The 27399-nt window shown below is 33.6% G+C and overlaps 2 protein-coding genes across 3 annotated transcripts; one reads left to right on the top strand and one right to left on the bottom strand.

Annotated features, from left to right (window-relative positions):
• The first annotated feature begins 6864 nt into the window (after window positions 1-6864).
• Window positions 6865-13176, top strand: LOC137824253 (RPM1-interacting protein 4). 2 transcript variants are annotated; one of them, XM_090293838.1, is made up of 5 exons: window positions 6912-7103; window positions 8507-8570; window positions 11841-12374; window positions 12520-12708; window positions 12818-13176. In XM_090293838.1, the coding sequence occupies exons 3-5, from the start codon at window positions 11943-11945 to the stop codon at window positions 12845-12847; spliced, it is 651 nt and encodes a 216-aa protein (XP_090149964.1). In that variant the 5' UTR covers window positions 6912-7103; window positions 8507-8570; window positions 11841-11942; the 3' UTR covers window positions 12848-13176. The 2 variants fall into 2 exon arrangements, with proteins under 2 accessions (XP_068485909.2, XP_090149964.1); XM_068629808.2 differs by lacking the exon at window positions 8507-8570 and having other exon boundaries at window positions 6865-7103.
• A 3521-nt stretch (window positions 13177-16697) lies between these two features.
• CDC45 (cell division cycle 45) lies at window positions 16698-18898 on the bottom strand. Its single transcript, XM_068632535.2, has one exon. It carries the CDS (start codon window positions 18727-18729, stop codon window positions 16978-16980), a length of 1752 nt encoding a protein of 583 aa, XP_068488636.1. The 5' UTR covers window positions 18730-18898; the 3' UTR covers window positions 16698-16977.
• Window positions 18899-27399: the final 8501 nt, after the last annotated feature.

Genomic DNA, 27399 nt, shown 5'->3' with positions numbered 1-27399 from the left:
CAAGACGTCTTCGGCCATATTTTCAGAATCATCAGATAATTGTGAGAACAGATTATCCAATATCTAAAATTTTGAGAAAACCAGAACTTGCAGGTCGAATGGTGACGTGGTCGATGGAGCTTTCAGAATACGGAATCAAGTATGAACCAAGAGGACCGATCAAGGCCCAATCACTTGTAGATTTCATTATCCAGATGCCGACAGCAACGCAACCGGAGGAGTGGACGTTGTATGTAGACGGCGCGTCAAGCAAAAGAGGAAGCGGAGCAGGGATAGTACTTGAAGGACCAGATAACTTCCAAGTAGAAATGGCGCTCAGGTTTGAGTTCAGAACATCCAATAACCAAGCCGAATATGAAGCTCTTGTTGCAGGGTTACTATTAGCCCGAGACATGGGAGTCGAAAATGTCATTTGCAAGAGTGACTCTCAACTTTCGGTGGGACAGTTGCAAGAAGAGTATCAGATTTGGGAATCAAGTCAACAAACACTTCAGTTGAACATCCGCAAACAAATGGACAAGCTGAAGCTGCAAACAAAGTTATTCTCGGATAGTTAAAGAAGAGGTTAGGAAGCGCTAAAGGTTTATGGGCAGAAAAGTTACCAGAGATATTATGGGCATACAGGTGCACACCACAAACATCAACTGGAGAAACACCATTCAATATCACATATGGAACAGATGCAATGTTACCAGTGGAAGTTACTGAACCAACATTACGAAGGCAAATGGAAGATTGGAATATCAACAATGAATGTTTAAGAACTGACCTTGATCTTATTGAAGAACTTAGAGAACGAGCAAAGATAAAGGAAGCAGCAGTAAAAAGAAGAGCAATGAAGAGGTTTAATGCAAAAGTAAAGTTAAGAGATTTCAAGGAAGGGGATTTGGTTTGGAGAATGCGAACTGATGCTCGAAAAGATCCACGACATGGAAAGTTAGCATCCAATTGGGAAGGACCTTTCAGAATAATGGAAAATTTACACAATGGAGCTTATAGATTAGAAACTCTGGAAGAAAAAGCAATACCAAATACATGGAATGCAAGTCATTTAAAGTTCTATTTTAGTTGAAATACCTGATGTAAACGAAAAACTTGTGTACATACTTATCATCTAAATCAAGAAGAATCGCCAACCGACACCATCTTATTGGATTTTCATTCTTCTCTTTTCGGTCTTGGATGTTTTTCACTTCAGGTGAAATCCCTCCCGAAACAATATTTACATAATTCTTTTCGGTCTTGGATGTTTTTCACTTCAGGTGAAATCCCTCCCGAAACAATATCTACGTAATTCTTTTCGGTCTTGGATGTTTTTCACTTCAGGTGAAATCCCTCCCGAAACATTTACGTAATTCTTCGCAGTCTTGGATGCTTTCACTTCAAGTGAAATCCCTCCCGGCGAAATTTACATAATTCTTTCGGTCTTGAAAGCTTTCACTCCAAGACAAAGTCACATAATGCTTTCAGTCTTTCGATTCAGTTGAAATCCCTTCCGGATAAACGTTCTTATTTCAATTTTACCAGCCTTTCAATTCGATCCATACCTCACAATGTCTCATAACTCGCTCAAAAACCGAAAGGAACGGAACGTCCAATTATTACAATCCTATTTACGTTTCAACCTTAGCAATTTATTATAAGCTCTATCTATAATCAATTCAAAAAATAAAAAAAAAGTTAAAGTCCAAAGCCGGTTATTATATTTGCTTATCTAAAATTTTATCTTTCATCCATAATTGTTACTATTAAAATTATCAACTAATGAGACTACGGATAAAGTATATTAAAATATTGTATATACTTTGACATTATACATCCACGTTACAACCAAAAGAATTCCCTAGTGCTAATGATTGCACTTAGGTTGGAAAATCTTCTATTTCGGCACTGTAAAATAAAAACCGAAAGGTAATCATGGTTTTTGAATAATAAAAGCCAAAAGAAAATCACTACTTCAAGGTAATAAAAACCGAAAAATAATCTTATTATTTCAAGGTTATAGACACCGAGAACAATAGTTAAGAATTTGAGATATACCATTTAGAGCATTTTAATAAAATAACCGAAAGCATAGTCCCAACAGGGTAGGACCGAAAGAATTATGAAACAGATCCTTTTACAACCGAGAGGATGAAAATCGAGGGGTTTTGATAACATTCAAATGATACGCCGAAAGTAAGAGGCATGACGTAATATCTACTAAACAAACAAACAAAATAACTCCAATTAAAAAGAAGCTAATAAACTTTCTATGTGCTACAGTTCCAAAAAAGATTACATTAAGAATGCAAACATCCATACATGGATCAACATTCCAAAACCAAATCATTCTCGTCAAGTAAACCGAGAAGCTATAAACAAAAAGATAAGCACCTATATCTCCCTAATTTTCGATATTGACATCTTCAGCATCATTATCCGGAATTTCATTAACATGAACTAACTCGCCATTATAAAAATCCTTCTTAACATCAAAATTCCCTTCATCAATGGGAATCTTATAAAAATGTTTTGCTTGTTGAAGAGCCTTCTCAAAACCAAGATTGTGTTGTTCAAAGATAAAGCTTTCGGCCTCAAAAACATTAGTCTTCAGCTGATTTATTTCTTCATCCATAAGTTTGATTGTGTTCTTGTCAGCTTCATTTGCAGAGGATAACGTTGATACCTTCTCGTTCAAAAGTTGGTTTTCTGTGAGTAGTTGAGCATTCTCTTTACCAAACCTTGAGTTTTCACTCTTCAGTTCAGCATTTTCCTTCCCAAGACCTTCCTTTACAGCATCGTCTTCATTTTTCTATTTCTTCATCTCTTCTAATTGCCAAGACAAAGAGCTCATTTTTCCCTTATACTCGGCAAGATCCGTCTTCAATTTCTCAAACTCAGACAAAGACACACAGTTTCCATTTTTCTCTTTCATCATTTTTCCAATCAGCAGACCTCTACTTGACAATTCAATAATAGAATCCGCCAACGAAGCAGCGCCCATATTTTTTAACATGTTGTAAGATGGTTCATGAAAAGAAGTTTGAACAAACTTCGCATATTTTGTTGAAGCACTAAAAATGGTTTCAGAGAGAGGTTCAGATGAAATGTTTTCAACATGACGATGACGCCGAGACGACGAATGTGATCTCTTGCTGTTTCTGTCTCGTTTCTTTGACTTCTTCGAAGGACCACCAACATCGACATTACATATAGCTTCACCCACTTCAACATGTGCAACCGGTTCCACGACTTCTACTTCCACCACAGGATTCACCACATTTTCACGTCGAGGAGTTACATCACCTACTTTGTTCAGCAGTTTTGAAAAGTAAGATCGGGCTTTCGGATTTGTGCTTCCCATCAGAGCTGAAAATCCATAAAAAACTTAGCAAAGTTAAAAAAACTCATCCTATAAAGCAGGAAAATGTGGAACAACCATGTACCAATAAGATCTTCTCGAGGATTTGGTGAAGTGTACAATTGTAGCAAGGCGTGAGTGGGAACCTGGTACGAGAGCCGACTAAAAACTTCGATAACATGACGATCGGCCGCACCCATTGAGTGAAACGATATTGAATTAAACTTCACGGGATCCCTTGTCCAATACAGAGGAAACCTTGGAGAATCTCCATCAAAAAAATACTCTCTTCCTACAGGTTCTATTAGAATTTTGAAAAAACCTCCCTTAAAATCTTTGTATGATGATGTAAAAGGTTTAAGGAAACAAACATTGGATTTGCTGATAAGGGATAACCACCTTGGCCGTTTCCCAGGCCGAGAGCTGTAATAGTACAAGAAGGAAGCAGGACTGGGAGAAAGCGATAATAATTTACACAAAATACTAGATGCTTGCATTGCAGCCCAACCATTGGGATGAAGTTGAGTAGGCGCAACATTAAGAAAGTTAAGAACGCCTATTTGAAAGTTGTTCAAAGGCAATCGAATATGAAGATCTCTAAAAAAGCAAGCATAAAAATAAATAAAAATTCATAACTATCACCCTCTCGGCCATGACAAACATTATCGACATCTCCAACACGCCGAAAAGAAATAATATCATTTTCAATGTCAGAATAATAAATTTGAGAATGGGAAAGAAAACTACGAAGTTCGATAGCAGAACGATACTTCGAAAAAAACTCTCGGACTTTAGGATTAACCCATTGATAACTTGGACGAAGATTTTTCCGAGGCAATACAATTCCGAATTCTTGAGGAGCATCAACAATCGGTGCTCCATTTGAATCGTTCATACAAGAAGGAGTAGCAGATGAAGACTTCGAGTCTAGATGATCTTCTTCTCGCACCACTCGCCCAGTTGATTCACCACCCGCGCTCGAAAAATCATCAGAAGCAGAAAAACTCGAAAGAGACATATTACCTTTGCAAGAATTGATTGAAGATTGAAAATGAGCTCCCTTTTTCAATAAGCAACGAAACACACATTCTTAAAGGTTTGAATGAAGAACCTATTTATAACCCAAAAATACACCCTAGAATTCGAAACGTTGCAAGCAATATGAAACCGTTCAAAAATATATAATCTAACGGCTAAAACAACAAATTCACGTCAAATTAATTAAACTCAACAAACTAAAGCACGAAAACCAAGGCATTTAATATCAAATCAAATGTCAAAATTATTATATTTTATTAAGACACAAATATTTTTTGCCTAAGCTTAAAGTATTTCTGTCTTGGGGGGCTAGTGTACTGGTAGGCTAAAACCGAGAGGTTCAAGCCGAGAACTACATAGTAAACAACTAAGAAATGTTAGGTTAAAACCGAGAGGTTTAGACCGAAAGCAGAAAAGACATATAAAAGAATAAAACAAAATATAAATATTATTATAAAAATAAGAGCCCAATTAGATAAAAACTTATAAGAGGGGTGCATAAATAATAAAAAAGGTGTAGAAAGAAAGCCCAAAAGTAAAGGGGAAAGCCCATTAAAGAAACCCTATAAATAGGAGTTCAGAGTAAGAAAAAGGTAAGAGTGATTTTATCTGATGAACGTTTAACTACTTCTGACTTTGGCATCGGAGCGACTTGCAGGTACCCCCCACCTGTCGTGAGGAGAAGCCGAGAGCACCTGCCGTGAGGAGAAGCCGAGAGCACCTATCGTGAGGAGAAGCCGAGAGCACCTGCCGTGAGGAGAAGCCGAGAGCACCTGCCGTGAGGAGAAGCCGAGAGCACCTGTCGTAAAGAGAAACCAAGTGTCCAGCCCAAGATAGTGTTCAGCCCAAGATTGAAGGATTTGCATGAAGAATTAATCTTGTTGACCTATTTCGAGTGTTCTTGGTCCCTGTTGTAAGAACAATTTTTAATTTATCCATCAAAGACACTTATTAATCAATTAAAGACAGAAAATATTTTACTGTTTTTAATATATATGTATATATATATATATATACACTAAAATAAAAACAAAATTACAAAAAAATTGATGAAACCAGCTAAAATTTTCAGCCCATGCAAATCAATAATGAATCAAGTAAAAACTAATCATACTAACCTACTTTGCCACTTGAATCAATTTATAATAGGTCACTCCTGAATCAATTATGTAATGAATTATTAGCATTTTATTATTGTGTGATTGGTATGTATATTAAGGGAAATGCTTGAATTTAGTTAGTTTATTGATGAAGTCTATAACATGTTACTCTTGCTGTTAATGATTTGGTTCATTTCAATCATTGATTAAAGTGATATGTTACATTTTGGATATTTGTATCAGTAGTAATTAGTTTTATGATTGGAAAATATTGTAAATTGTGGAAATTTTTTTTATTGATATCTAAGTTGTAAATTATGATTGTTTGGAACGAGATGGTAAATGTCATTTGAATTTTATAAAATTAAATTAAATTAATTTTTTAATATAATATTAGAATTATTAAAAATGTATTATAATAAAAGTTTGTTAGATTTATTCAACCATTGTTATCGGATCATCTATAAACATAATCTTATGCACGAGTTGATAAATCTTTTAAAGATAAAAATATTTTATAGTATATAAATGAGTAAAAATTTCATAAATTAAAAAGTATTGTATGTATAATTAATATATATATATATAATATATATATAGTAATTAAATTATAAAATTTTTTAGTAATTGATTTTACCATGTATTTATAACTAAAAAAAATCCACCAAGCAATTATATTTATAACCCAATGAATGAATTTCAAAAAATAAAATACTAGAATCACTTTGGTAATCAGGACATAAGTATGAAAAAACACTTGACGAAGCCTATATAATATAAAAAATTGATAAAAGAATTATGCATTTGGGTTAAGTAGATTACTAAATTTTTATATTTATATTCCAAAGTGAGTTATATTTATATTTATAATTTTTAACAGTGATTTATTGAAATTTAAATCGATTACTTCTTACATAGCATTTAAACATCTCATTATTAAGTTCACTCATTATGTATATAAAGGAACTAATTTTTTATATGTGAACATAAGTTACGTCCAATCTCACAAGTTTAATTAGAATTTTTGAGGAGTTTTAATATAATAAATTATTGTATTAAATGTTAATGTAGATAATAAATTTTTATTACACAACAATATTAATAAAACAAGTAGATGTGCACTACACGTAATTAATTATATAATAAATTAAATTTCAGTTTTAAAATATTTTTTAATATTATTTTAAATTTCATAAAATAATTATTTTATATTTAATTATATTTTAATTTTAGTTCACGTCCATTTTTATTAAATCAACACAAAAAATATTTTAATAATTTATTATATTATCTAATGAATTTAAATTTTTTATCCTCTCATATTAACTAAATCAATTATCAACTTTTATTTTTTTTTCTCAATTTAAATAATGATTTTGGACCATCTTTCTCTTTTTTCTTTTTTTTTTTTTCTTTTCGCCGGTCAGTGTGGTGCATAAAACCTTTCTCTCTAAGCTTCCTTCTTGGTCTTTTCATTCTGTGGAGAGACTTGTTGGGCTCTCTCAGCTTTCACCTTTCCAGGCTCTGATCCAAAGAAAAATCTCAACTTTCTTCAGCAATTCATCTCTACCACTTCTGGGTACTGCTTCTTTTTCCCAAGTTCAGTAAAGCAGAAGATGGCTGTGAGTTCTTCCACTTTGACTCCTCTTTCACTTTTTCTTGTCTTGTGTGTGTTCCTTACCCCTGACAAAAATTGAGGAAAAGGGTAGGGAATCAGAGTTTCAATCTCTTGCATTATGTTGTAATCTTTTGTTCAAGTGCAGTTCCTTCTTATTTTTATCTTTACTGTGCATACCTTCATGTTCTGAAACTCTGATAGAGTTGGCAAAAATTTGGTAGTTATTTTTCTGGTTTGCCATCCCTTTATATCCTGCTGATTGGAATCATGAGGCAGTTCATGTTAACAAATGATTTTAGTTTATGATGGAAACTAGTTTCATGAATCAGGTTTACTAAAATTTTAGCTTAGCCTTATGAAATGGATTCTTTTGTTTTTATGGATTTCTTACTTCTAAATCTATTAGGTATGGATAAAGTATTCAGTAGTTGTACTTGTAAGTTGTATGTGCATTAATATTAGTGTTATTGGAAAAACAAAAATTGTTATTCTTAGGTTCAATTTTTGGTTGAATTAACATAGACAAAGCAACTAGGTCTGCTATTTGTAGATCGAAATAAACAACCGAAAACGATTAAAACCAAATTTTCTTTCTATTTTTTGGATCTACTTTTTTCTAAACCGAATTGTTTGATTTAAATTATTAATTGAAATCAAGGACCAAACCAAACAAGGATGCTTATTATATTTAATACAATGATGTCTAGAGTTACTTAACAAACATACATGAGTATGTCTATTGATTGTTGTTTTATGGACAAATATGCATGAGTATGTCTCTTGATGATTGTATTTTACTTATATTTATAAAACAAGGCAACAAATTTGTATTGTAATTTTTAACTATTAAATTATGTAATTTATAAATATGAAAGAAAGTAGAAATTATGTATGGAACAACTATCATACAAAAATATACAAATGTTTAACAACTTTATAGTAACAAAACCAATTCCAATGGAATCACAAAACTTTGGTTTGGTTTACTTAGGACTTTATATTAAATTTAAACCAGATCAAATTGAACCACGTTAATTTTTATATTTGATTCACTTGACTATTTAATGAAATACCCAACCAAACCGAGTCACAAACACCCTAGCGCATGTCTAAGAGTTTACAGTAGCAAAAACTAAAAACTTCACAACATTATATAAAGATAAAGTTGTTAATGTAGGATAGTGCTATGTATTGAGTGCATGGAGCTATATCATCTTGGATTTTAAAACTTAATATATAAGGATATGGATACAAAATATAGATGAATTAAAATGTGTAAATCATATCACAATATATAAAAGCAAACTTTGATGGAAAGTGAAAAAAACAACCATTGAACATGTTTTCCCCCTTTAAGCTTAATAATCCTATTTTGTTATTTCTTACAAAAATTAATGACTTTAGCAGGATTTATATATTTGCTAGAGATGTTTGAGCAACTTTGAAAAGCTGTGTCTACAATTTTGTTCAGGTAAGCAAAAAAGGACAACCAAAGTTCCAACTAGAAGAAATATGTTGGATAAAATTATTTTGGAGCTAGGATCTGATGATCCAGTAGCATAACAAAGAAAACATGAACTTTATATCATTAGCTATTTTTTTTTCTCAGTTGGCTTATAAAATAACTCAGGCTATAGTTTACAAAATTTCTTGCTTTTTTTAAAGATGAAAAGCCATAAAAGGAAAGTTAAAGATCGACTTTCGGAGTGGTCCAACATGATGCATATAACATGGTAAGGACACTAAGGTGATCAGGGAAATTGAATCCTCTAATCATGAGTTTTTTTTATAGACTAATTTAATACTGAAACTGCATCAATAGCTCCTAGCTCCAAGGTAACTCCATCCAACATAACCATCTTTGTTTATTTCCCTTAATGGGTCAAAGCATTTCCCTGGACCCCACCATGGGTGGAACTTTGTTGCACCAAGTTACCCTTTTTGTTTAATATCCACATTTGCAGATCCAGATAAATGTACTGTCAGCTGTATCTCAAATGCATCTGGCCTTTGAAACAAAGAGGGACCTTTGCTTTTTCTTTCCTAAGAAATTACTAATATCATTTCAGTTTTTCCAAATAATGATGACTCTTGTGTAACATCAACTGACAACATAGTAAATTTTATGGGGAATTTACTGCTTCATATGACTTTGAGTTTTAGTTAGTTGGTGACTTTCAGTGGTACGAGTATATGCAACATATTTTGATACATAATGGATGGTCTGATGGAAGAGATGAGAGTGAAAATGAATAATGCTTTTTGTGATTTAAGTTGTACTGATTTTTGCAAATATGTATCCGTTGATATGAAATTGCTAGGTTTGCAAATTAAATCTAGGGTTTGTAAACTAAACCATGTTATGTTAGTTTGAACATCCTCCAGCCTTTTGAAACTGGAATTGAGAAATCTAAATTGAACTTGATGAAAACGTAAATGAACTAACCTCAACTGTTCAACAAGCAAATTGTCGTGTCTCAGCCTTGTAGGTTGAAGTTAAGAGACCTACTAAATATTAGTCCTAAAAAATAATTTGAAGAATTTTAATAACAATAGCTCTAAAACTTGTTTCAACAAGCAAATTGTCATGAATCAGCCTTGTAGGATGAACGTGACTTCTTAAAATATTTTAGACCTACAAAATCATTCTTGATTTCATATAACAACAGCACTGAAACTTGTATGTTGACTCATATCATGCCTTCTGTAATATACTAGGTGGTTATATAATGTAATTAAAGAATGTTAGAAACCATGAATCGGAATGAGAAAGAAAAGAAATATTTTATTGAATAGAAGAGAAATATCTCCTCTAAGGGTTTCCCCTTCACAAATGGTGCTAAGGTTCAATATACAACCACAACAAATCTAAATCCCTCCTTCTATTCTTATTCCCCTATTGATTCCTAATGAACAACCCCTCTAGCTAACTAACTCATCAATATTCTAACTTTCCTAACTAACTCCCCCTTTCTCATAGTCCTAACATAGAATGATAATATCTTTGCTTCTTTGGAACCTGGTTGTTGGAAATTTTCTTACAAGACTTAGAGATTTAGTTAATCTGTAGCCTTCCCCTCAAGATCAAAGGAAATTTCTGGAAATTATTCAGTTCTGCAAGAGTATTCAGAATATTGAATTTATAAGATGGCACAAGCGAATTGTAAATGAAGTCTTTAATGAGTCAGTTTCAACACTAAGGTTTTTTTCTCTATTTTTTGGTTCCCAAGGAGTGGAGAAGAACATGGACTTTATTGACTGTTAGTCGCTTGATTACAGTAAATTAAACTAACGGACATCTTAAAATGCCATGATACTGCAAATAACAAGTACGCCAGATTACTAAATAATAAATTGCATCAATCTTTTAACCATGTTGTCTGTCTTGGGTCAATATGGCGGCAATGACTTAAATTTTCTTTAGAAAAAATTGAATATAATGGTGATTAATTGGTAAAGAAAATAAATGTAAGAATTGATGAAAAAAATGCTTACAGTAAATTGCATCTTTTTATTAATATGAGAATGATTATAAATGTGTAAATGGGTAAAAACTACCTAAATGCAATATAGAAAGTTTGAGAGATACCATACCGGAGGGAAGGAGAGATTAAAGACCAAGCAAGAAGAATAAAAATTAGAACAGGTGAGATGCAAGTTGGACTTCAAAATGCAGATATATTTGTTGATGAGGATACTAATTAGTTTTGGACAACTCTCCGGCTTTGGTTATGTAAGCATGGTTAAGGACCTTTCTGATTTGACGAGTCTTAGCTTACATGGTTCCTTTCCTGATCTTTTTTATTAGGGGCCTGCCGTTGGTTGGGGGGTTTGATCCCTGTTAATTTCGTTTTCCCATGCCTCCTTGCCTAGTCCCATAATACAGAAAATATACTACCTAGGTGATGCTTTATTGTTTTTTACCTAGGTTATGAATAATATTTTGCCACTTATAAGAGTGGGGATAAGTAAAACATCATATCCTAAAATTTGGGATTGTAGGCTTCTGCTTTTGATTATGTATTATTGTATATTTTGCATTGTTCAGTTGCATGACACTTTGTAAAAGGCTATTTTGGAGTATTTCTCTGCATAATCCTTCAACCATTTGAGAGTTCCGTGGGCATTTGTTTTGATGGACAATAATGGATGGGAAACAAGTTAGATGGAGAAATTTTGTTTCTGCCTGTAGTATTTTACTGTGCTTACAGAAATGCTAAAATTTTGTAGTTTATGTTTACTATTACTTTTGCTTTGGGAAAATTTAAGGAATGTTTGGGAATCCGGTGGTGGGGCAGCAAAAGTATGTTGGTTGAAGGAAGTGAAGTGTATCTTTTGAGTAAAAAGTACTTTCAAAGTGTTTGGAACGGATTTCCGAACACGCACTTAGTCTTCTGTGCTTCACCAAGGTGCTTTCATTTGTTTCTTTCTTCATCTATATATGCATTCTGATGAGAAGCCTTTTAGACTCAAATTGAGTTTGTTGGTATCATCCTCTGCTAGCTGTTCTATCATTTTATATACTGCAAAATGCAGCCATTTTCATACCAGCACTTTGCTATGTAAATAATCATCTAACATGTTCAATCTCCTGAAATGCCAAAGGATGATCCTTATTACAAAGAAAAGCAAAGGGAATTTCTCCATTGATAACTCTTATTGTGATACTGGAATGACATCCTTAGCGTTTAAACTTGTATCGGTTACTTAGCAGGACCTTTTCAATGTTTCTATTTGACAGCAAAATTCTCATGATCTAAAGTTTGGCAATGGGGAGAATGAAGAAAATGTCTCAGATACAGCTTATTCTGACAAAGACCAGAAAGGTCAACCTGGTTCAAAGATGATTAATCCAAATGAGCCCAAGGAAAATTCATATCCAGTTTCTTCTGCTGATGTACCCCATTCAAAACCAAGAGTTCACTCAGAGGATCCATTTGAAAAGGGATCAATGAGATCCACATATGAGTTACAAAAGAGCAGGGAGGATGGTGATGCTAAACATTTCACTGACACTCCAGCTGATGACAATGGCAGCAATAGGAGTGGCACTGATTCTGCCCATCGAGGCCAGGGAGTAGGTTCTACTGACAACAGTAGAAAACCTTCAAAACAAACTATTGGATCAGAACGCAATTTTGACCGTTCACCCCTTCACCAGGCAAAAACCCCTGGCAGAGATAGTCCTTCTTGGGAAGTAAAGAATTCATATGACACCAGCCATGGTACTCCAGGAAGGTCCCGGTTAAGACCATCTAACCGAGGTGATGAAACTGTAAGTTTTCTATTCTCCTGTTTTATGACCATGTGTGGCAAGAAATGTAAAAGTCATGAATATTGCAAATCTCTAAGGTTTGATTTAGGAATTAATGAGACTTTCCTTCGCAAATAATTTCTAATCTGGCACTCTGATTTGGCAGCCTGATAAAGGTGCTGCTGTTCCAAAATTTGGTGAGTGGGATGAGAGCAACCCTGCATCAGCTGATAACTACACTCATATTTTCAACCAAGTGCGGGAGGAGAAGCAGGTGGGGGCTGGACATGTGCCAGGCACACCTAATGCTAGACAATATGGTGCGCGGAATCATCCTGATGATGAGAAAGCTCAGGTATGCCTGCAAAACCTGTTAATCTTTAGAAAGTACATCTGTAACTATGGAGTTTTCATCGTACTGATATTTCTTTGCTTCTCTTTTTTTTTTGCTCTTGCTTCTTCAGAGTTGCTGCTTTTGGTGGGGCAAAAAATGATTTGTGAAAGTATAAATTATTATCTGAAGAGAAAAGATAGAGTTGGGAATGGACATGAGTTGTGTCTAGCACATGTAAATATTCAAGGCTCTATCTTCCCAGGAAAACATTGTAGACGTGTGTTTGTCTTAAATCTGTGTTGTCTTCTTCTCCCTGTCTTTCTTTTGGTCAGTAAAGACACTGAGTGCAAGATTGTGACTTGTCCTTTTTAATCTTTTGTTATGTGACTACCACGCTTTATAATTCAATTTTCTGTACTTGGGTGGGCTTTACAAGATCTAGTATACAATTCTTTTATAATGAATTAATGGGTTCTGATTTTAGTCCTATTTTGTTGATCACCTGCACCATAACTGAAACTGATCCTATTCAATAACAAACTTGCTGATATAAATTTATTGGTCTTTGTAAGTTATGCAGGTTCTTAAATGAATTCAAGGTATGTTTAGATTGTCAATTGTTGGCCTTTATGCTCACCTACTATCCCTCTTTACTCCTTTCTTAATACTAGACTATATGTCTTGGTTTGTCTGCAAGATTTCCTTCATTTCCGATGATAACGAGTAAAATTTTTCTTTTAATTATTTATTTGTTCTTATAGTCACAAACTTAAACTTTTAATCTATATACGTTAAAGTTTTCTATTTTTTGGGAGAAAGTTCACCGTGACATTGATATTAAAATCATTAATTTTGTTAATGATTAATTTTTATGGATAAATCCGACTGAATGTTTTTAGTGAGACCTTTTCACTCAACTGTATCATCTACATATAACTTGAATCCAATAATTTGAGTTAAGTTCCATTCAAGTTAATAGTATGTTGATATAAAAAGTCCTATTTCAATTCTTATATATACTACTTTTAATCTTTGCGTAAATAATAAAAAGAAAAATATAAAATGCAGAACTACAAAAAAAATGTTGAAAGTTATGCGTAAGGACTTAAATAAAATGTTTTTACTTGTAGAGATTAACATTTTTGTATCTACCTAGACCCAAATTAATAACTGAACTAGTTTATTTTTTAAACTTCCTTTCAAGCGGCCATCAAGGCTTATTTTCAAGGTTCTCATTAACAAGATTCTCAACCTATACACTAGCCAATTTCTAACATTGATTAAAAATAAGCCCGTAATCAAGATGCCCCTTGGATGAATTACGAAGTTCTCATACCATGCTGAATTTTACCAGCCACATTGACTTAGCATTTGTATTCCTATAGTATCTGTTTTCACCAAAAGTACAAAACTGTAACCAAACACTATATTGATAAATCAATAACATCAACCAGGTTATACACGGTTTTATTTATTTTTTATCTCATCACAATCAAATCAAGCAATGTACCTTGTATGATGCGACTTTGAAGGAAGTTAAGATGTATTATCCAAATTCCAACTTCGTACCACTGCATCAACATTAATCGCCATTAGATTATGCATAACATCAACACAATACAACATTACAAAAAGGTTGATATCTCTCAAATACGGGGATATACATCATGCAATGAATAATTCTATTGGTTTCCTGATTAGTTTATATCCCAAGGCAAGATGATCCATTTGGAAAACATTTTCTTCCATTCAGATTAATAAACAATCTGCCACTCTAAATCTGCTTTTGTCATCATCACCATGTGTTCACAGGTAATTTGATTTACAGATAATACATTAAAAAAAAGAACTATAATATCTGAAACTTACCCAAAAGTGATTCAATACGTCATCAACCCTGTTCCTTGAGATCAAAGAATTAGCTTAGGTATTATACTCATATGTTTTACTATTTCCACTTTCATCTTCAATGATGATCTCAAACTCAGGCCACACGTGTTGCTTTCAACTGTACAGTAATTATCTCAAAATGTGAACTAACAAGAAGCCGAATAGTCGGTACAAAACTTTACATAGTAACCTTTACCTGCTTGTGTTTATGCTGTAAAAATATCAAGCTTGTTTATCCTTACAATTTCACAGCAGAGACTGACTTAAATACCTTGCCACCTCACCCCTTGTAATTAGGATTTAACACAATGTAAGTTGCTTCCGCGAATCAGTAACAAAAAGGAGGATAAAATGTAATAAGTATAGCTCATAATAGCTCATACAATACATATCTAAATAAATATATATAAAATTCATAAAACATACTAAATGAATAGTTGCAAATCTACAAATTAAAATAAAGAAAATAACGAACACGTAATTACAATATATAATCTAAAGAACCTCTAGACAACTAGGAACACCTGCTTTTCTTCCAAAACACAAACTTCCCTAAACAAGTAAACATTCATAAAACAAAATGTCAATTTATATAAATTGTCTCTCATGACTCTAAACAAATACTACGACAATGAGTAAACCAAACTCCAGTTTCAGCAGGTCCGTTATCTCCCATTATAACCACCAAAGTCAAAGTTTGTTAACAAGTTCAATTTGGGGTAGAAGTCATTGCAAGACTCCAAACGAAAAATGTTCTAATGTAAAAAACTAGAAAATTTAGCACTTGAAATGTGAAATATATCCATGAAAATCTCCCAGGGTTTCAACTCAACGTTAATCAAATTGGAATAAAGCATTTGTATACATGAAAGTATAAGCTAACATATTCGAGGGAACAAACAAGAAAAGTCAAATGAAGATGCTAAGAATCACAATTTAAAGGAATAAGAAAAGAGTCACATTTTGGTGAAACTTCACCACTGCACACCACTTATTGTGTAATCTTGGTCTCCGGCACAGAGCACGGCAGTTAGAGAAGGCACTTCCTTGAAGAACCAATTCTAATCAGAAATTCAGAAGCACTGCAGCTTCTCAATCTAATATCACTAGTAAATCTTCGCATGTTGATCCCTTAGAGAAGGCACGTAATGAAAGGGTTCACGAAATCATATGACATCTGGTGAAATACTCCTGTATAAGTTGATGCAAAAAACATAGCAGTTCAAAAAGGTAATACAATTTATCTCAATCCACAAGTATAACTATAAAATAAATTATATGCACAGGAAATAATAGTATGAGACATTAGCTTCATACCTGAAGCAGGAATTTTAAAGAGTCTCCTCAAATGTCATACAGGTGACCTCCCTTAAGGAATATTCAGAGAATCAAGCCAAGCCTACTATTCAGATAAAAATAACACGTTATATAAGCATTCGAAAAATTGTTCATTAAATAAAGCAAGACGAGCAAAATGTAAGAAAATTCAATGAAATGGTAAAATAGCAAGACTACGTGAATTTTGGTTGGGAGATTCTGACAAAAATAGAGCATTGATTCTTGGGATTATTGACAAACCTAGATGACAGCTTCAAGTTCTTAGTCCTCACTATAGTCTTCATCATCAACTCAAATAGTCTTTGAGCTTGTCCAACAGTATCAATGTCAATGTGCTTAGGAATGAAATACAAATTAAAGCAAATTAAACTGCAACCAATGACTAAATTATATGACCACAAAAGTATGACAGCTTTGCAGGCAGCTCCATGTGATCAAACCCTTCCACTTGGAAATCATCAAAGACTGTAGGCAAGAGACCTAAAATCTACCTAGGGCCAGAACAATAGTTTGTAAGAATCGTAACAAAATAGTCTTCAAAGCAAAGGTTTCACTTTAAATAAGATATGGGGATGTGGATTTTTGTCTTCAAACCTTCAAAACAAGAAATATCTGTTTTTCTCCTCTTTCGTGACACCATAGTTCAAATCTTTAATGCTCATACTAAATCTTTAATCTTCCTGCTATTCACACTTCCGTATTAACTTACCTCGTTATACAAGTTGAACTTCAGGTAGAAGGCACTGAAATACTTCACACAAATTTAAAATGTAGCAGTAGATAGATATGCGAACTTCATTTGATCTCGTACTTTCAATTTAACATTGCAATGTTACATCTAATTTGGAATAGAACACTAGTTACATGAAAGTATTTGGGGGAACATGTAAGAAAAGTCAAATGAATATGCTATAAATCACAATACAATTAACTAAGAAAAGAGTCATGTCTTGGTGCAACATCAACCACTGCACCTCACTTATTACTACTCTCAGTCCCAGGCACAGCAGTCAGAGAAAGCACTTCCTCAAAGAACAAATTCTAATAAGAAATTCAGAAGCATCACAGCTTCTCAATCAACCTAACCATGAAGGAATTCACCGCTGAAGCATCCAGAACAATCCACGATGATTCAAATAACTCATGGAAGAACTCAGATCCAATCTCCTCTGCAGCGGTCCTAAATGCAATACCAAATGCATTCCCACGAGCCCCAGCCAAACGTGGCCTCCCACAAACCCCTACAATCAGCACCTTCCCAGGCTCTTGAGATACACAAGCACAAAGCAAAGGCTTCATTGTCGCCCCCTTCTCCCTCAAAGCATCCATAAGAAAATAACAAAACTTAGTCAATGCCTGTGGGTACCCTAACAACTTAGCATCACTTGAATCCTCCAGCTTCAGCCACCGGAAACTCCTCCCACTCCTTATACACCCATTCTTAGTAATTGCAGCACTCCCTTGCCTTAAAATGGCCCTCTGAATCTTAATAGCATGTTGCATCCCAGTTCTCAAGTTGTCAATATTATTCAAAGAGAGAGCATCATATGCCACGCCAAACTGCTTAGAAGCACTAGAACCATCCGATTTCACAAAAGACTCAAGTAACGCCGTCACACCATACACCACATCCGCGGCAGAGACCTTAGAACTGTACTTGAGAGTCCTCTGGAAACTTCTGTAGTAGAAATCAGTGAGTCCATACTCAGGCAAAAACCGCTCAAATTCCTCCTTCATCTTGCGCTTCACCTCCACATTCATGTGCTGAAACTTCTGATGGCAATCGGTTAGAGCAAACCCCATCCTCCCAAACAGAAGGTTCAACTTCTTCACCCCATTCTCACTCCACGTCTTCAACTTAGTGGCAATGTAAGAAGAGCACATCATGGAGTCAAACAAGCTCCACTCCTGTAACAACATAAGCCTTGGCTGCTCCTCATAAGTGATCCGCGACGAATTCGGTGCTCGAATCTTCGTACCATCCTTTAGTGTAACCGAAGTAACCACATCCAAATTACCAGAACTGTTTATATGCTGCTCAAGCTCCATAACCCCATCTAGGTACCTCTCATCACTTAACCTTTCGTGCACGAACTGATCCGTGAGCGAAACGCAAGCCAACCAGAGCAACTCATTCGTATTCTTCCTGAGAGAGTCCGCGAGCTCGTACATCAAACACCCGGACGGCTTCCCATGGAAAGTCCCCAGTCGGTAATAGTCCTTCTTCAGCTTCCGGTATAGTTTAATCGGATCCTCCTCGCCATCGTCGTTCTTCTTTCTCCTCTTCCTAGATCCGTTGCCGTCATCATCGGATTCGGAATCGGATTCAGATTCAGGTTCGGATTCATCTCCATCAGCGGCGGCGGCGTTGGCGAGCGTGGTGAGGTCGAAGTCGTAGGCGAGATCAGACTGCTGCTCGTCGTATTTGGTGAAGAGGACAACAACGGCGTCGTTTTGGTCGCTAAGGTTACGGAGATGGATGGGGCGGTGGCTGTCAACGACGAAAACGCGAGCGTTGGGGCCGAGATTGAGCGCTTTGCGGAGGTCCCGGTGGTTGCCCCAATTGACCAAAACGACGGAGAGAGGGTGGTGGTTTGAGGCAGAGGAAGTGTATTTGTGGATCTCGTGGAAGGAGGAGACAGGGTAGCAGGCGTATTGGATGGAATCTGATTCGAGAATGTGGAAGATGATTTTGAGAGCACAGAGGGAATCGACATCGGAGGTTGAGGGGAAAATGAGAACTGGCGAAGAAGAAGAAGATAAAGCAGATTGACGAAGCTTGGTGTAGAAGGAATCCACGCGTGTCTCTCTCATTGTAACACTGAAGAAGAAGAAGAAGAAGAAGAAGAAGAAGAAGAAGAAGAAGAAGAAGAAGGGATTTGGGGTTTGTTGTGTGAGAAAGAATGGTTCATGAGGATAATTGGGAATTTTGAAGTGCAGGTGATGCCACAAATAACACTAATTTTGTTTCAACTGAATCCAATGAAAATCAAAATTTCAGAGCGCGGGTACAAACTTGGCGCCTTTGGTTTCATCATTGGAATTTAATTGCCACGTGTGTTCGAATGTTTCTCATTCCACTTTACTCAATGGGCCAATCCACACCATTGAGCCCAACTCTGATAGGTCCCACTCCCATAACTGGAAGCAAAAAAAAATCCACTGAAATGACAAAAATATCCCTGAAAATGACGAAAATAAATTTTAATAAAAGGGGCGCGGGTAAAAAAATAATTCTGCAACTTTTTTCTAGATTTGGATTTCCGAAATATATTTTTAAATTCTGAAAATTCTTTTTTAGAGTCTATTTTTAAATTTTGTGTTCAGAATTTTTTTTTTAATATTTTTTTGAAATGAAATTTTAATTTTTAAATTCTAGATTTTCAAACATCCAGAATAGATGGTAATTATGAAATTTTTGAAGTTGTTAAGGTACAAGTTCAATTTGATATCAAATTGGTATGCAGGAAGAATTTGCCTCTCTTAAGTTCCTCAATGTCATACAAATTATATATGTTTTCAACAAATTTCTCTAAATTATTTTTAACTAAAATTAATTGATACACAATTTAAAAACTCTTTATACAAAAATTACTATTTTTATATTTTCTTTAAATGGTTAAACTTTGTCTAACAATATCCTTTGCTAATTGTCATTAGCGTGATTAAGTTCACTTTAAACAATTTCTCAAATATATTTATTCTTTCATCCTTCTCTTTTCTTCTTAATCATCCACACTTCATATATTTTATTTATGTGTAAGAAAAAAATACTTAACATGTTTTTTTTTATATATACACATTCATATCTTTAGGATTCTACTTTTAATTTTTTAACAAACACTTAAATTTTATGTTTTTTTATCCTGAGTTAGAATGTGATTAAATACTTAAATTTAGAGGTTAAAACTTCACACAATAATATTCTTGAAGAAAAAACATTATACTTTATGTATGAGTGAGTCTACACCGGTGATTAACTACGTCAATAATTTGAATATCTTACTTGTCCAACTTTTAGCAAATTTCAATATAGTTGAAAATGAGTGCGCAAAGCTTCTACTTTGAAGTTTACTTGATTTGTAAGGTTAACTCGTCATCAACATAATAAAAAATAATATTGATGGACACATATTTTTTATTATGTTGTCAGAGTTATTCTTGAAGGAGAATCCAAGCAAAAAGATAAGGTGAAAATGGGGGAAAGTTCAAAGCAAGTAGATGCTTTGATGGTGATGAGAGGTGGATAAAAATCTATTGTCTATTAGGAAAATCGATGACCTCGGGTATAAGATTCATGCTAAAAGTTGGATCTCAAAGGTGGTGAGAGAGAATCTAGTAGTGGTGAAAGAAAATAATATCAAAGAAAATTTGTATGTACTTTGGGGAGATACGTTGCAAGAAATAGAAAATAGTTGCATTAACAAGTTAAGAAGTGGTGACATTGTGGCATCATAAACTTAGTCATATGTCAAAGCAAGGTCTAAAATTCTTGCGAAACATAATCTCTTACTCGAGCTCAAAAAGGTTATTTTATCCTTTTGTAAGTATTGTGTGATAAGCAAGTAGCATAGATTGACGTTTCCTAGAGTGACTACTATAAGTAAACACATATTGAACTTTATTTATTTTGATTTACGGGATAATAAAAATATTTTGCATTATTCATTGATGATTATTCTAGGAGATTACCAATGTACTCTATCAAGAGAAAGTCAAATGTGTTCTTAATGTTCAAGGAACCCAAATCACGAGTGTAACTTGAAATTAGGAAAAAATTAAGTGTTTGAGGATAAATAACGAATAATAATATGTAAGTAGTGAATTTTTAGCATTCTACAAGGAAAATGATATTTACACATACACCTCAATAGAACAGTGTGGCATGATAGATGAAAAAAACTTCCTTGGACACAACAAGAGTTATTTTAAGAACAATGAAATTTTGGGGCCAAAGTCGTTAAAATCGTTTATTATGTGATAAATTGATAATTGTTAATAATGATTGGTTTAAAAACACTAACAAAGATGTCAAAAGACAAAATAAAACATCCAACAAATTTTATAATATAATATTTTTCAGATTCAATGAGTCGTCTAATAGCTTGTTAGATGCTCTGATAATCTAATATATTGTACGGTTGTACAAATTTCTATTAAGAATATATGTACACTTTATTTGACTTTGTCATAAACTTATACAATTATCAAAACAAGGGATCATTCATCTCGAATCATACAATCATCTACTAATAATAAATTAATAAAGATCAACCCCTAGTGTTTACTATTAACATGGCTTTAGATAGTCAAATTTGAACTAGACAATCAAATTTGGATTAGTAGGTCAAACCTAAATGGTGAATCTTAGATTAAATGATAAACACATCAATATATGTTCAAAAGAGAAGGACATTAAACGATCTATATAATAACTTTTAAATACTCAATCTAACGTGTCAACTACAAATTTAAACAAATTAATTAAGTTAAATCTCTTTAAAAACGTGAATTTATCCTATATATATAATAAGAGATTATTTCTTACGAAAGAGACGAGCATAACAGATAAAAATCTTCAAGCATTTCATTCTAAAGTAAGATAAACTTCACTATGCCACCTCAGTTTTTAACTGTACCACCTCACCTTTCATGGGAAAAATAAAACTAGCTATTGAAATCTAATTAAATTCCAAAGGAAACTGTGAATATATGAATAAAACTAGCTATATATATTTATATTTATGCTATATATATATATATATTTATATTTATGCTATCTATTTTTTTTGTTTTCGAGTGAGTTACCCTAAGCCTCACCCTCTTTAATTGTTTTATTATTGGTTTTACTACAAATTTTAGTTGAATTTTTACTACAATATTTTACTGGTTTTATTGCACTATTGGAATTTTCTTACACTAATTATTGCTATATTATTTTTATTGAATATTTGTCACGTGATCATGATGTACATATATAATTGGAAAACTTGTGGATGAAGGATTAAATCCATGTGGATTAAATGAGTAGACAAAATATCATCTTGTATGTTTGGAGTGAGGAATGAGATTACTATTAAGTGTAATTTTATTTCCACAATTTTCTCTTAATTCCTCTTCAAATGTTTTCTCCAATTTTTTTAAATAAATTTTTTATTTATTTATTGATTTGGATACCTCCGTAGATGGAGGTTGGACATTGGATATTATCTTTTATATATATATATATATATATATATATATATATATTTTTTTTTTTTGTAGGAACTAATGGAAGGAAATAAGAGAAGGCAAAAGGTTGTAGCAACTGATTGAATGTAATTGCAAAACTGATCTTATTGATTTTGATTTACTCAATCATATATATAATAAAATTACAATTACTGGAAGCTATAAGATAGGAATACTAACAGGCGGCCTCTAATAAAATAGTTTAAGGGTAATAAAATCTGAATTTATAATAATAAAATCTGAATTAATAACTAACATCCTCCCTTAATTCTGATTTGGAACAATCTTCCCAATTTGAGTCATGATATTGTTTTTCTCAATCGCCATCAATTCTTCATTCATAGCCTTTTGTCATTTGGGGTGTTGAATGGCATCGGCAAGTCTCACAGGTTCTGATTCTACAAGAAAAGCAAAGTGAACCAAATCTCCTTTGTCATCAACTTCATCATCAAGATTTACTTCGCAATCTTGAAGATGTACATGTTGTCGTTGTTGCCTTCTTGGTCGCTCCATCATAGTTGCAACTTCAGGTTGAATTACAACTTCAGGTTGAATTACAACTTCAGGTTGAATTACAACACTTCAGGTTGAACTGCAGGTGTTTCAAGAGTGACTCCATCTTCCACATCATCGTTCAAAACGTAAATATATCGTTTTTTTGAATCCATTTCAGTTGTTGCATTCCATTGCCATTCCTCATTTTCGGCAAATGTAACATCACGACTAATAATCACCTTCTTTGTCATTGGATTGTACAGTTTGTATCCTCCATTTTTATAACCAATGAAAATGGTTTTCACTGCCTTATCATCCAACTTCGATCTTGCTGTCTTAGGGACATGGGCATAAGTAATGGACCCAAATACTTTCAAGTGTTGCACATTGGATTTGATTCCGCTCCATGCCTCAATCGGAGTTGTGTTACGAACACTCCGAATGGGTGATCTGTTTATCAAATATACCGCATATGTTACGGCCTCAACCCAAAAATAATTTGGCATACCTTTCGCTTTAAGCATGCTCCTCGCCATGTCCATGATTGTTCTATTCTTTCTCTCAGCAACTCCGTTGTGTTGAGGTGTGTAGGGGCAAATAATGTTATGTTGCAACCCAAGTTCTTCACAGTGCCTCTTGAATTCATTAGACTTGTACTCACCTCATCCATCACTACGCACCATCTTAATTTGTCTGTCACTCCCTCTTTCAACAAATGCTTTAAATATTTTAAAGCAGTGGAATATCTCATCCTTGCTCTTCAATACATAAATCCAGGTTTTCCTTGAAAAATCATCAATAAAGGTTAAAAAATACTTATTACCTCCAACTGATGATATGTTCATCGGGCCACAAACATCTGTATGAACAAGCTCCAAAGGAAATTTTGCACGCCAAGACTCCTTAACAAATGGTATCCTGTGATTCTTTCCAAAAATGTAAGTCTCACACAATTGATCAGGGTGATGAATATGGGGTAAACCATTCACTAAATTTCTTTTGGAAAGATTTTCCAAAGTCTGGAAATTTAAGTGCCCAAAGCGTAAATGTCATAACCACGATTCATTATTCACTATTGCATTCAAGCACTTGAAATCACCCATATGAATATCTACTGAAAACATGCGGTTTTTTGACAAAAAGGATTTAAGAATCAAACTACCTTTTTTTTATCAAGAATTGATAATTTATTTTCAACTATGTGCATCACATAACCCTTATCGGCCAGCTGCCCCATACTCAACAAATTACTTTTCATATCAGGTACATAGAAAACATCATAGATGTACCTGTGATCACCATTCTTCAATGTGATAAGAATTCGCCCTTTTCCAGTCACCGGAACGAACCTGCCATCACCGAATTTCACTTTTGTGCGAAATGGGTCATCCAAATCTGCAAACAACTCCTTCTTACCACACATATGATTTGTGCAACCTGTATCCAAATACCAAGTCTGATTGTTTGGAGTTTCATTTGATGTGGCTGCCATTAGTACTGCATGATCCTCTTCATCTTGTTCGTGATTACTTTCTTCTTGAGCACAATTGACAGCATGATTATCACCTTTTGATCTACACTCATTTGCATAATGGTCACGTTTATGGCAATTATAACACCCAACATTTGATTTATTATAAATGCCTCCTCGTCCTCCGCGACCACGTTCCCCGCGCCAAGCGCCTCCATGATTTTGGCCACCACGACCTTTGTTGAAATAGCTACCATGTTCATGATATGAGCTACCAATTGAGACTTGTGCTTGTAAAGTCTGTTCAATTGGTTTTTCAATCTTATTGTCATTCATCCGCTGCTCATGCGCTCGTAGAGAACCAGACAATAACCTTACTGTCATTTTTGAAATGTCATTGGCCTCTTCAATTGCGGCAACAACATGTTCAAATCTGGGAGTTAAAGATGTCAAAATCTTCTCCACCTTTGCCTGCTCCGAATGTGTTTCACCATTGGTCTTCATCTGATTTGTCAAGGCAATAACTTTATTTATATAGACATCAATAGTCTCTGTGGTTTCCATCTGCAGCAATTCATATTGGCGTCTTAGGGTTTGAAGACGCACCCTCTTGATTTTGTCATCACCTTTATAATTGGTTGACAAAATGATCCAAGCCTCAATAGCGGTTGTTGCTCCTTCTATCTGATCAAACGTCTCGTCATTCATCCCTTGATGGATGAGATACAAAGCCTTATTGTCCTTCTTCTTTTGATCACGATGCGCTACTCGTTACGCCTCAATTGCATTATCACCTAATGCAGACACTCCACTCTCAACGACATCCCATAACTCATGATAATCAAACAAAACTCTCATTTGCACACACCACCGATTGTAATTTTTTCCATTAAGGATAGAGACTGATAATTGGGTAGAGTTCATGATAACAAACTAGCTCTTGATACCAATTGTAGGAACTAATAGAAGGAAATAAGAGAAGGCAAAAGGTTGTAGCAACTGATTGAATGTAATTGCAAAACTGATCTTATTGATTTTGATTTACTCAATCATATATATAATAAAATTACAATTACTGGAAGCTATAAGATAGGAATACTAACAGGCGGCCTCTAATAAAATAGTTTAAGGGTAATAAAATCTGAATTAATAACCAATATATATATATATATATATACTGTTTTGATAATTGCAATTTTTTCCAAATGTTCTTATAATATTCTTAATATATTCCTTTTAATTTTTCTTCAAATAATTGCTTGTTTGAAAATCTGATTTGTTGTATTAATGCATTTTTCTTCCAATTCTTCTAAAAAATAAAGATAAAGATCTATTTAGTGTTTTAATGCAGTTTTCTTTCAAGACTTCTAAAAAATAAAAATATGATTTACTCTTTTGACGTAGTGTTTCATCCAAATTATTTTAAAAATCAGAAAAATCTCTTTTATTCAATTATTATTTTGATGCAATTTTATTTAATATATTTATTATTTTGATGCAATTCCAAACTCTTTTACATTTGACATTTTGTATGTTCGGAGAATAGTTGAAATATAAATATAGTGAAAAACTCTATTATGTTCAAGGAAGAAGGCACTCTACATTGACTTTTGCTCAGATGTACCCCTCCTATGTAAAATTATAGAAGCAAATAATATGTAAACATTTGTGTAGAATGTAGGTATTAAATCAAAAATATATTTATGTATATAATTCTCTATAATCCAATAAATAAATATATATTGTGAAACATCCCATCAAATCATGAGATCGCTCAGCTGTGCTACTGGAGGCTCTGGGGAAGTCGGAATAGGAGAGCACTCATCTTGGGGTGGGTTTCCTACTTAGATGCTTTCAGCAGTTATCCGCTCCGCACCCTATTGAATTGATTATTACAAGTTAAGAATTGTTATAAAACAAAAAACAATATGATTTGACATTTACTATAGTATATACAACAAATATTAGTAAATACATTAGACGCTTGTTGCACTACGTAAAATAGATTGACTTATTTCATCTTGTTATGTTTTTTCAAACTCTTTAAACGAGTGTTGAATGTGTTCTCAACTTCTCAATTTTTGTTTCCAAAACTCCATTTTGGGTAATAGACGTTCATAATTTTTCACTTAGCTGCAACATAATTTTGGAAACTATGTATATAAAACCTTCAAATTTCCAAAATGTAGATGTTTTAGAACAAAGTATGTACACCAACATATATGTGTACAGGTACAAAAACGACAAAAGAATAGAGACTTTTCTTTTATTCTGATTTTCCTCTTGTAAAAATTCGAATTTAGACATATATATGATGTATATGATTAACTTTATACTGGAATTACTATAAGATTTATAAGACCATTAAATGGATTTATAGTCTACTATGTAAGAAATATTTGGGGTGTTATACAAACCACCTAATTATTCTTCCTTAGATATATTTGGTTGTCTTATGTATGTGATGTATGAGTCCGAAGAAAGAACAAAGTTGGATGTAAAATCCAGGAAGTATATATTATTGGACTATGTTGACAATGTGAAGGGTGTCACATGTGAATTTCACTACTCACAAGGTTATTGTTAGCATGAATGTAGTTCTTTTCCAAAATTTGAACTACAAATTGAACCAAAAAAAAAATGTCAATTTTACCAAGGACATTGTCATAGTACAAATACAAAAAAAGCTTTCTGATGATTCTTCTTATTTAGAACAGGAACACGAAGAACAAGAACCAAATGAGGTTAGTGATGGAGGACTCTGATGATCAATAAGAGATAAATTTGAACCATCTTGACATTCACAATATGTTACGATAATTTGGTATTATCTTTTAAATGCAAAAGGAAAGTCTTCAATTTTTCAAGAGGATGTTAGTGTTCAAAAGTTTTTCTTTAGATGACAATAATACAAGAAGAAATGGAGGCTATTCATATAAACAAAACATGCAAACTTTTGAATTTTCTGAAAGGTTGGAAAGTTATTGGTTACAAATGAGGTTATAAGACCAAACAAGATGACAATGATAAAGAGGAACAATATGATGCTAGTACTAAAAGGATATGCATTGAAAAAATACATTGACATCACTTAGATACTCTTGCCAGTTGTTAGGTTGACCATAATCAAAGTTGTTGTCTTGTGTGGTGTATTTGATTTACATCTTAAGCAAATAGATGTAAGAACTATTTTTCTTCATGGATAACTTGAAGAGGAAGTATACATGCTCAAAATAGAATACTTTAAATAATAAAAAATCTCAATTTGCACGTTGATGTTTGTATAG

This window comes from Phaseolus vulgaris, chromosome 8 (assembly GCF_051622355.1).
Source record: "Phaseolus vulgaris cultivar YP4 chromosome 8, ASM5162235v1, whole genome shotgun sequence".
Classification (NCBI taxonomy): domain Eukaryota; kingdom Viridiplantae; phylum Streptophyta; class Magnoliopsida; order Fabales; family Fabaceae; genus Phaseolus; species Phaseolus vulgaris.
Note: the sequence above shows the minus strand (reverse complement) of the source record. Positions and strands in the feature narration are given on the sequence as shown.